The sequence below is a fragment of the Dufourea novaeangliae genome, unplaced genomic scaffold, assembly GCF_001272555.1.
Source record: "Dufourea novaeangliae isolate 0120121106 unplaced genomic scaffold, ASM127255v1 scaffold228, whole genome shotgun sequence".
Classification (NCBI taxonomy): domain Eukaryota; kingdom Metazoa; phylum Arthropoda; class Insecta; order Hymenoptera; family Halictidae; genus Dufourea; species Dufourea novaeangliae.
Window position 1 is genome coordinate 3,322,323 of NW_015374150.1, and position 12,475 is coordinate 3,334,797.

General features: G+C 45.6%; 1 protein-coding gene across 1 annotated transcript in view; it reads left to right on the top strand.

Annotated features, from left to right (window-relative positions):
- The first annotated feature begins 7,203 nt into the window (after positions 1-7,203).
- The window catches only part of LOC107191747 (connectin-like), a 100,717-nt gene continuing 95,445 nt past the window's right edge, over positions 7,204-12,475 (top strand). The window contains exons 1-2 of the mRNA XM_015580849.1: positions 7,204-7,754; positions 10,186-10,679. Of these exons, the coding sequence (XP_015436335.1) occupies positions 7,204-7,754; positions 10,186-10,679 (1,045 nt within the window). The remainder of the gene's footprint in view (positions 7,755-10,185; positions 10,680-12,475) is intronic.

The window sequence follows — 12,475 nt, forward strand, 5'->3', positions numbered from 1 at the left end:
TTCCCAACAAGACGTTCTCACCCTGCCCCACCCCTCTCTCCGTTTACGTAACGTTTGTCGACGCGTAAAGCCGTTTACCGGTTTCGTGGGACGAACCGTCCCTCTGTCTCTTCGGTGGATCCCTCGAATCGGTTCTGTTGGCTCGGCGCGCGTCGACCGGAGGGGCCTTGAAAGTTTTAAGTGAAATTCCTCGGGAATAATCCGGATGCGTTCATCCCCCTTGGCTCGTTGTGTACAGGAGGTGTCGCGCGTGCTGCGTGCCAATTCGTCGATGCATAGGCACGTCTCTGTGTATGCGCAGAGAGGCATCGAGCCTCGTCGCCGTTCGGCAACCGTCCAACAGAGACGGATTCCCGTGAATGCGACACGAGGAGCGTTTACCAGGGCTCCGGTGCCTTGAAACGACGACGCAACGGTGTCTGCGGAATGTTCAAGCGAGACTGACTCGATGTTGGATAGGGGTGGGAAGGTTTCACCGTGATTTTTAAACCCTTTGCAGGCAGAGTCATGCTTCTGCTAGATACGGCCAAGGTTTGACGCTTTGCATCCGGGCTATGTGTAACTTTCGGGTGAAAGATGGTTGTCCCTGTTTAGGAATCGGTACAGTACTTTGGTTGTTGGGCTTGGTACGAATACAGTCAATCATCGAAGATTGTTTGGAGACTCTTTGGCAATAGTAAAGTGAGGTCCTCAGGTGTAATGCTGATTTTTTAATGAGGTGCAGCAGAGGGATAGGGGTTAGAATTCTGAAGCCGATGATATTTGTTTGAGTCGCATATGATCATTAGTTTATGAAATATTTTATGTTCGAAGAGCCTTTGTTGAGTGTTCAGCAATTGTTGAGTGATTTATGAGTAGACTGCGGATGTTTATGCATTTATCGCGTTTCTTAACTTGGCAAATGCTATAAAATGAGCAGTATGAATGAAGTTTAATGTTACTTGCGTGTTAATATTAACACACTAAAACCTCTAGTACAGAATTCAAAATTATGCTCCAGTTTAATTGCCCGATATCAGCATCTAAAATTTTGATTCTGCATAAACATCCGCAGTCTATTTACGAGAGTGATAAAGTGAATTAATAATGTTACAAGTATCGTTAATGCAACCCATTCCAAGAAGAAAATACTATATGTCTCCTAAAAGTTACGTACTGTTGCCCCATATCATTATAAACACACAGTATATCTATATTCTGCTCCGACAGAGTCCCCAAGACGCGGTAACATTATCAATAAAGTCCGTTTTCCCGTATCTTTATCGACTTCGTTCTGGAACACATGAAAATTCCGACATCTGGAACAACGTGATATTTTCACCAGGGGGCTGGAGTCCAACGTCAACGCCCTTCTTTCCCTTTATCTATGCTCGTTTCCGGCAACAAGCCTCCCTCTTACGTTCACCCCTGGTTCTCCAGCGTTCTCCTCCGCTTCTCTTTCCGGCACTCCGTTCGCGTAATTGCATAATTTTACGAACGGGTCGACCGTCGATAGACTTCATTATTTTTACCCGTTGAACGTTTTAGTATCCATTCAGCCCCCTCCTTAACCACCCCCTACCCCTGTTTAGTATTCTCGTGCGAAGCCGTTGATAATTGGGCGGGGGCAATTGTAGATTATTTCACGGGGGTCGGTTGAATGAATTCAACGATGATCGCGCCTGGAATACCGTGAGGATCGTTTCACTTGGTTCCACGGGGGTAATCTTGTACGTGATAGCAATCCTTTCTCAGATCACCCAACGGTGTCCGTTTGCTTATCGTCTGCGATCTGAAAAGGCGATAGCTTCGACTCGGTAAATCCTCTTGCGCGCGCGCGACAATATCCTGGGTGCGCAACCCCTCTATCGCGACCAGGTAAGTCCACGAACGATATCTAACCGGAACAATCACGTACGAAACCCGTTGCTCGATTCACGCCGTGTGAAATCTCGATGGTATTAAGTGGGAGCGTGCGCGCATACACGTGCGATCGTTCGTGGCGTGGGTTCTGGTGAAAATGATCGAACGTCTTTAACGACAGGTGTATAGGTCAATATACTAGTAGTTATATTGAATCAACGATGTGTTCGAAGGGTCGTCGACACTGAGTGTCAGACATGGGAGTTCGCCGTGGAACCAGTCAAGCGCCCATTGGTGGGGATGACGTCTGAATACTCAATGCACAGAAGTCTACGGACATTCATCGATGATTTACTGTATATCAATAGATGAGACAGTTCTTCTTTGGATAACGCCGAGGTTCCTTAATTTTCGTAATCTCTTCAGTGTAATTTATATCTCGAGAAAATAGAACTTATTAATTCTATGAATGGAAAGGTAAAGACATTTGAGGACAGAGGAAACCATTAGTCTGGGTATTAATTAAATTTTCTGAGTCTGCTTTATAAATGTAGCGAAGCTGAATAATTATTATTATTTCTAGAGTAGTCTGCCGACCCTTCTTTTTTTTGTTGGTAACTTTGGGACGATTTCTGAACCCAGACTCATACCCTAAAATTCTCTTTCAACCCCCGTCGACCGCGTACATATTCATACGATCGCGACAGTTCGGTTGGTCAGTGAATAATATCGATTTATCGAGGAAAATATTTTCAAGTATTCATTCAACGGTCGAAATTGTTGGGTGTCGGGCGTAGCCCTTTGTAACGCGAACGTTTGCGTTGCAGTTCAGCTTCAAACTCGGCCTGGAATTCGGTTTGTCTATGGACTTGGATATGTCTGGAATGCTATGCACAGTGTTATCCTCGAATTTCTAAATCGTTATCGCGCGAAAATTTATCGTTCTTCGATAAAGAAACTTCAGGTGATTTTATGTGTTTGACAATAATCTCTCTTCCGAAGTGTTTTGCGAAACTCGCTCGAACGGTAGCTTGGAAATCTCCGGGAAAAGGGTATCGAACGCTTATCGTTGGCCCACGGAAATCCATTCGCCGTTGCAACACAGGGACGATAAAACAGCGTGGTGGATTCTGCAGTGCAAATTGAAACACAAAAGAGGATTCCCCGCGCCGGCAATACGCTAGCCCACGAGCTCGTATTTCCGTGGAATCGTTGGATTCGCTCCGAGCCAAACATTAAGGAACACTTTGCTTCTTCTGTTTCTGTCTTTCATCGGTTTTGCACGACTTCAATCGTCGATTACATGTCCCGCGATCTGACAATTCCTCTTCGTGGAAGGCGTATCCGCGCGGCACAAAAGCCACTTTATACAGCTCTGATCTTGCGATCCACGCTCTCGAGATTGTGCCACTGTTTAGACTAATACACCGTCGTCTGCATCGAGAGTAATCTCGAGAAATTGTTTTCAAACTGTTCACAGTCGCCGTAAATCGACGATATTCAGCTGGTAGATTATCCCAGTATATTTTAACGAAAACGTTTGCAATAACCAGAACCTTGATAACGCGGTTAATTTTCCAGCTGATACGCGATACAGTGATTCACTCTTTGAGAACGGAATTTTTAGTGGCCGCGAACACCCTAGGAATTTTATCCCCCGGATATTCGAGCAGGTGAGATAGGGAATTAATAAATTGCATTATCGTGGTGCGTTGTGCATCATTGAGGCATTTCGACATCACGGACGGGACAATGAAGTCCCTTTTTCGTGGGAATTATCGCGGGGACACGTTCGCCACCCGAAACTCATTGATATCGAATGCTGCGACACGTTGTTTCCTCATGGTATAAATATTAAATACGTCTTTTCAAACTTCAAATTTTGTTAAAATTTTCTCTATACACACTCTTAAATTGATTGATCAAAATATCGAGGTAAATAAAAGGGAAGTACAGTAGGGTGAGGGGTCCAAATTTCTCCCCTTCCCCACGGAAGGTTTTTTAGTTCTTGTTCGAAAACTAATCTAGACTATAGTCTGACAAAAATTGTATAGTCACTTTGAAACCTCATTTATGAAACCCTATTATCACTTTTTCAGTCATAAGTGATATACTATACTGCTACTTTATTAGAATCATATTTAACGAAAATGTGTACAATTGCCACTAGACTGCTGCACTTAACACTATAAATAAAATGGAGGACGTAATTAGGCACGGGGGCAGAAGTAAAAATTCTCCGTGATTTTCTCGAACAATTTTCTGGAGAGCCAGCAACCTGAGCCCTCGACCTCAGAGTGGCGTTAAAAAGGCACTAGCTCGCGACGCGATCCGTAATCCCGGAATATCCCCCAGCAGCACTAGGTTTTCCTCGGGGGCGGTGATTTCCATCGGTATCTCGCTAAACGGTAGCAATCGGAAGACGAATTTCCCCGGCCGTAAGCTCGCGCTAACAGTTCGAGGAGCCAGGGGCAACGCTGCTCCGCCTACGTCTGAGCTTTGAGCCTGGGGTTGTCTCCTCTCTTGGCTCTTCCTCGTATCCCCCCTCCCCTAGCGCACTGTTGGCGATAAATCGTCGGTTTCGCTTCTTGCCCCGAGAGTGCTGGCGAAGCAACCTGTTCAATCCTTAACCGGGGTTCTTCGCGAACTTCGCGACGAAAGTTCGCTCGCGTATTATACGGCACTGTTACTTTTATGAAGGACGAGCTGACTTTTAAGGGCCCTCTCGTCGAAAGACTTCCGTCATTTTATCTGGTACCTGATTAGGTATTGTATTTCTGGTGAGAAAGACACAATTAATTCACGTTTAGGAAATTGGGGGTGAATGCAATCGATCGAAAAATTGAACGTCTGGAATCGTACACAGTGAGGTATAACGAACGCAGACAAAAACAATTGGCCATTCTGCTGATTGTTCCAATACGACTTCGTTACCATGGAGAAGAAACAAATGACGACACGAATATCTGTTAATAATAGTCGTGAATAGTATTAGAGCGTCAGTTTCCATATTTTGGTATAGTTCGTGAAATTACAGCGACTGGAGGGCAAATAAAAATCGTGAAGTAATTTTTTTCCAGAATACCGTGGTAAACATTAACGCGCTCGTAAGGTACGTCGAATATGTTGGTCCGCCTGTGCAGTCAACTTATGGGCGTCAGGCACTTTTTACGACGAGTAGGCGAACGAGCGTGTTTCGCTTCTCCTGCCGGTTATATTTCCTCTAATTGAAAATTTGCGTGGAGTGTGTGTACATATGACTCTCCAGGCGCGTGCGTCGTACCGTGGCGAAATAAAAATGTCCCCCGGTGGTCGTCATGCGTTATTCAAGACAGTCGATTAAACAGGATCGTTTGGTAAGTTTTTTTCCGTTCGGCACGATGTGCCCTACGAATTCGTGTGAACTGTCAAGCCACGCTGTCCATCGTTCCATGGACAAATTCTTTTAGTTGAACACGCTACGCGTGGCACACACAGATCGCCGGATTACACATTGAAAAAAACGACGACGAATGGCGACATTCATTCTTTATCGCGCAATTCGTCGATAAACGGCCGTGCAACGTTCAAGCTCAGCCAATCGAACGATTTAGCCTCGGTCCTTTCAATTAGCACCGCATCCGCGGGGTTTTAGCAATCCTCGGATTTCTGGTCAGTAGAGAATTTGAGCCAGCTTCTCGGGATTAGAGAAATCGTTCTCGCAACCCTCTACGAGAACGATTTTTCACTTTTCAGTCATCACTTTTCATATTTTAACTAAGGAATTGGCGCCTTATGATAGACAATACGTGTACGACAGTGATGCTGCGCTGCATGCGACGCAGAATTGTTCACATAGGGGAGAGTTGCCTATATTGGACCGAAACTTTCCTTACCCCATTTCTGGTGACGTTGTACGGTATAGAAAAAAGAACGTAGCGAGACAGCGGGCAGCAGCCCAGCGAAACAAAACCTCCAGACCGTTTTCCACGCTTGTAAAGCCCGGATGACCGGCGGGGAACACGCACGTAGCGTGAGCGACGAACCGACGCCAGGCGTCTGCGTGCGCCAGTTGAAAAATAAAAGCAAACGAGACGACGCCGCCGCCGTAGCACGGCATTATGCGAGCTTCCACTTGAGAGGATAATTTTTCAAAGGGACTTCCGCGAGAGGTGTCTCTTTTCGGCTCGTCTTCGTTTTGCGAGGGAAAAAAAAGGCGAGGCCAGGTGAAAGGCCGACACCGCACCCCTTCCGCCCCTCCACGGCACCCTCTGCGTGTCCGTGAACGACAACTCCACCGCAGCTTACCTTCATCCCTCGTCTTTCGTTTACCTTTTTCACGGCCTTTACGTACCGCTACCTCCAGGCTTCTTCTTTTTTCACCCCTTTCCTCCCTTCTCGACCCCCCAGGTATCTTTCTCTCGGTTCTTTCCAAGATTTTTCTGGGCCGATGAAGCATGCCTTGATACAGTCATCTGTGAACAGCCACTTGTAGCCCAATAGCGTTCCCGAAGGTGTCTGCATCGACGAGCTTCATAAAGGGACGGTAGCGAAATGATTTTGCAGATTTGGATGAGATCTGACTACTAATCGAATGATGACCGTAACCACGTGACTGGTACAAATGACAATTTAACTTCATTTACTTAAAATTTGTTCTTGAAATAATCTATTAACCCGTTCGTTCCCAATGTTGCCATATGGCTACGTATTCCAAAGTATGAAATAAAATATTTAGTACTATGTATTTTTTCATATCTGTGAGTATGTAATTATTTCTTCTAGACTTGGGTTTCATTGAACTGATATTACATGCAGAGGGAAAGAATGTATTAGAAACTATGGGTAATAGCACGGAAAGTTCGTACATACTACGATTACTATTGATTGTCCCAATCTCCATTATGGAGTTCATCGAAATTCAATCGTAGAATTTGTTATTCATATTATTCTATCATTAAAACACGCAAACCTTTGTCATTGACTATCACCGACGAACAATTTAAATATTACAATTCCCCCCACCCGCGAATTTCAATCAGCGATGGAGCCGACGATACCTCCAATATTCGTTCTGGCTCACAATTAATTGCAGACTCCTCCCTCCCTGATTATTCACCGTGTCCATGTTCAATGATTCCGGCGATATCTTCAGCATATTTGTATCTGGTTAACGGTTTCATCGTTACACTCAGTACTAATACACCGATATGTATGCCGATAATAAACAGGTCAGTGGTACCTTATTAATAATAATTCATTGGACCGGCGATAAAGTGTGTAACGATTACCCGGTGGCCACGAATCGCAACGATATGGATTCACAAACGTTTTCTAAAACCAGGTGAAATGTGTTTGTTGCAGATATACGTGGGTAGCAGTATGGGCCAATTACCCTGGACCTATCTGTTTCTTCAAGCGTTATTGTTGACCACGCTGCTCTCCCCCTGTCTGTCCGCGTCGACGAGGTCACGGGGCAAGAAAAAGCTGTCGAAGGAGACGAAGGAGGTGAACATCTGCGACATCGAGGGCCAACAGGTGCCGATCTACTGTTACTGCGACAACAACGCGATCAAGAACGCGTCGCACGCGAAATGCCTGGTCCTGAACCCGATCAATCTGAACGATCCGACCTGGGACTACTTCAGCTCCCAGAACCACCTGCGGGAGCTGACGTTCAACGTTCAAATGATGAACAGCCTGGAGTACATACCGACGCAACTGTTGCGACAACTGAAGAATCTTCAGAAAATCGCGTTTCAGTACGCGAAGATCGACGAGCTCGCTGAATACGCGTTCTCGAACCTGTCCACGATCACGGAGATCAATCTGAATCGCAATTCTATATTGGCGCTCCGAATGCACGCGTTCGAGAACATGAGAAATCTGTCGATCATCAATCTCAACGAAAACAGGATCACCGAGATTAACAGGTACCGAATATTATAGTTTCAGACTTGATTTAAACTCCCTCTAAAATAGCTCATTACCTAATTGTATCAGAAAAGGTTTTTAATGAATTATGCAGCATTTTAAGGGATGCATTGGATCAAGGTGACCTTAAGTTTTTTGAAGGTCAATGTATCTTTGTTTTAATACCATTTTGTTGTAAATCTGTGTTAAACACATTCAGTTAAGACACATTGCCCACTAAAATAAGGTGCCCGGATTAAACAGGCAAATTGTGGTCTGACCAGCTCGTAATACAATATATGTAGAAACCGAAATGAATTGGTTTGGCTCTCGGGGAAAGCTCGGCGTGTGCATTAAAATTAACGAACTCGCAATGAGAATCATATTCGTTAAAGCTCTTGTACGATTTCGAGGCTAATCGTAGACCGACGTGGACGGGACAATAAACCCTCCGGATTCCATTTTCGATAGTCTCGGAGTGATAAGAACCCTCAACACGATGAGAACACCCATCATAATTCCGAATGATTCGTTCAATTCTGCCGTTATTGCGAAGTCAGCCTCACCGCCGAGCGGGTAAATTGAAAACGTCTTTAGCCCGCATAGCGACGTTTTACGAGGAACACTTGGGGGTGAGGTGGGGATATAAATTGCCGAGGAATTTCTCCTCTGGTTCGCGATGCTCGGGGAATTCGCGGGGCTCGAGCTCGTTCCGGTGAATCGGCGGGTTTGATAATCGAATAGGCGGTACAACACGATGAAACGTCGCTACCGCTCTAGGCAGCTCTTGTAATCCGGATAAACAGGTGTTTAGCGCGGTTAATAATCGATTGATCAATTAGCGGCCGGTTATACAGGTTTGGAGCGTCTGCCAATACAATTGATTAGATATTTTTGTCCCTATACACTTCGTCGATCTGATTCGAACGATCCTATTTTAGTTTTGGATATTGCGTTTAGAAATATAGATTTACGGAGAGAAACTAACAGTTTGACTGCCACGTCACTGGAATATTATCTAATCTCATTAACTGTTTAAAGCTCAGCACTTAGATACTGCTGCTTTTCACTGTGTATTATTCGAATAAAATTCTGCCCAACTCTAAATAACTGGTATTGGTATAAGAAGCCAAGATAACAAATTATATCTATTCCGAATAAATAAAACAAAAATAAAATTCATTATATTACACCTTTAGTTATCGCTGCAAAAGTCATCGCATCATTGCGGGAAAGAAATGTAACATGAAAGGAATTTTAAAATGAAATTGTAAAACCAGTCATTTTGACTGGTAGTTCTAGTGTTAAAAAATGATAGCGTTACAGGATTAATGCACCGCGGGTTTGCAAGTATGTGTATCGGGGTCTCGTATCTGGCGTGCTCCCGGGAGCGTGCCATACGCAATGCATTATCGAGGGGAACGGTGCCGCGTCTCGCCGCCGTTGCGTCGCGAGTTCACCGACACGGTTTTCCAAACGGGTGCAAGCTACTTATCGTCGGGCGTGTGCCCGCGGAGGGTGTCGTAGCCGCGATCGCGCGATTTTGATTGCCGTTGGAGCTCGCGTAATCTCGGCATTGTCCCCGTTGCGACGCGACACTATAAATAACCGTAGACCGGGCTTGCAAGATCGCTGACGTTCGATATGAATCCAGTCACGCGATAGAGAACACGGACAATACGGTCCTGGAGGATGACGATGTGTTCCCGGTTGCCTCGAACCGCCTGATGTCGCTCCGTCGGTCGTGACTTTCGACGTCGCGTTAAAAGCTCGCCACGTTTAACGGGGAACACGGTCGACGAATGAATAGAGAAAGTTTATGACGCCTCTTTGTCGCGATACCAGCCGATTCCTGGTCGTTCGCGTACGGTATTCGCAACTGGTACGCGGGAATTGGCTGTACACGGAAAATACCAGGGATGGGTTTCTCGACTACCGATTCAGCGATCGGACTAAGGCAACTCGCGGGTCACGGATAAATTTTGTTGGGTTACGAGGTTTTAACGCTTCGGGAAACTCTTCCGTAATTTATACTTTCGTTCAGAAGAAGAAAATTGAATACTGGAATACACATATAAAAGTGTAATTTCTATAGAAACAGGCTAGTATTTATAGACACCTTTTTTCACTTGAAATGCAATGATTATGGCATGATAAAAGAGGCTTAGAAGTTCTCCGAATCATCCGGGTCTCTCCTAGTGATTGGTAAAAATCGGCAATCTTTACGAAAATTCAAAATACCAAAGCGACATTGGCGCCGATTCAATTTGCCGTGCAAGGACGTTGAACTTTCCGGGAGCCATTAACACGGTCATAAAGCTCGTCCTCGCCGCCTCCTCCCAGCGGAATTCCTTCGACGAAGCTCCGCCGCCGCCAGTGTCTCTCACACGCATCCCTTGTCTGAATTCCGTTTGCATATTCGTTGAACCGTTTCCCAATTTTGATTCGCAGGGACACGTTCGTCAATCTGCCCTCGATGAAGAGCCTGTTCCTCAGTCACAACAACATCAGCACCATCCACGACAAGGCGTTCAAGCATCTGACATCCCTGGAGGAGCTGGAACTGTCCGACAATCAGATCAAAGTGATCACCGGCGACTGTTTTCACGGTCTGAGAAGTTTGGTCAGGCTCGATCTACGAAACAATCTGATCGACATGATCGGCGATCGTACCTTCGTCGAGATGTCCGTTCTGCGCGAGCTCGAGCTTGACTCGAACAGGATCGTCTACATCTCGGAGAAGGCACTCGACGGATTGAGAAACTTGAAGAATCTCAGTCTCAGCGACAATCGATTGACCACCCTCGAACCGGACTTCCTCGCTGGAGCGCCTGGAGTGTATTTCCTGAACCTCAGGGACAATCACCTGAAGACCATCACCTTCGACAACATCAAGCCCATCGTGACCAATCTGTACAACAGTACCAGCCACTTCTTCGTCACCGGTGAGTCCTTTTGATACCTTGCTAGATCTTTCTTTTACTCTAGTGTCTTTCGAGAAGAAGATTCGATAGGTCTAAGCGATGGTCTTCGCTTCCTGAATATCCGTGTTTCTTCACAGGAATTTCTGTGGGTATTAAATTACTGATTTATTAAAATCATTGTCGCCACAGCCTGTACACGCGATTAACAATTTTCAAAACTTCAGAATTACATCTTCGATAGTCTGAATTTTCCCATCCGTGTCGCCTGATACGATTATTCCACCGAAATTTGATTTAATAACGCGTGGACTTTACGAGCGGATCTCGACGGCGGATCATCGAAAAGTTTAACGAAACGACCGTAACAGTTTTATAGATGGGGTTCGACCGCAATAACGGCCAATATGCTGATAAATTCACCGTCGGGGGATCGAGGGTTCATCGTCGAACGTCCTTTTTGCCAGCGTCGGTTAATAGATAATTTCCTAACTATCCTCGTAACGGCCGTCGTTAAAGGACATCCCCGTGAATATCTTGAATCTCGACGTTCAAGTTACGCGGCCCGGTAATTGCTCTCGAGTGAGGGAACAGACGTTGTTATCACGCTCGTGGAATCTTTAATTTCGCTCGTTAGACGAGCGATGCGTGCCAATTCCGCGGTGGTTCGAGGGTGCCTTTTGAGGGGAACCCCTGTACGAGCATCGTACGGTCCACCTCCCACCCCCCTCTGATGCCCTGATTAACTTCTCCGGACCTTGAGGATGCTCTACAGTCGCAAATCAACGACGGGTTCCTCGAATGTTTGCCCAAACTCTGACATCGTAATCCACTAACCGCGTTAGAACCTCACCAAAACGGACCTTATTACCCGGATAGTTAACGCCATTTTTGGGGGAGACACACGAAATATGGGAATTAAGAAGATCGAGGTCAGAAGTTTAGATTCTCGGAAATTTACCTGTTTGCGCGGAAGTTTGGGGTTTGTCAAGTCCATTTTAAGGTAGCTAGCGAGAAAAGTAGATTTACGACTTGGTTACTAGAGAAGGTGGCCTTTAGATAATTGACGAATTTAACCATCAGGTGGTGAAATCGAAAGAGACCTAATAACAGTCGTTTAGGTCTACTAGCATGTAATTGTACTCTACCATATTTTAGGCAAAACATTTAGTGGACTTAAACTCTTCAAGTTGAATGGTATACTTTTGTCACCAACCAATGCGAAGCTCGCAATCGAACGACTACAAAACACTTGACCACCTTGCCACCCGGTGAACCTCGAAAAATATTGTTCTCCGAGGTGGCACTTGCTCGCCAAAGACTCCTGCTCCTTAGTTTGAAATGTAAATAATCCCAGGCGCAATATTTCCATCCGGCCCGCGCACAGTTTCCGATATACCGTCGGCTGGGGTCTGTCTCTGCCAGGGTTCCATCCATCCTGAAATTACCATAGACCGGCAAAAAGACCTGGCCGTGGGGTTTGGCCCGTTGTTATATATAGCGAGAAAGTGCCAGGAGTAACACGAACTCGAGCAACGAGTTCTGGCAATGAAGCAGACTTTTTGCTCGACTACGGAGCAAACCTGGAAATTGGCGAAATTGTGAAACGTCTGAGAATCTCTAAAACCCATACAACACTATAAAAATGATCACTGACGGACACCTATGCACACACCTGATTTCCATTCTTGGAACAATCAAAAGCACATCGTTTCGGGGCAAAATTGGCGTCAGACGTGGTGTTTTTTTTTTTTTTTCGTTCACGGTGCTTCTGATCGAACAGCGTTCGAAGCATTCGGGTCGACGACCCTCTTCCCGTC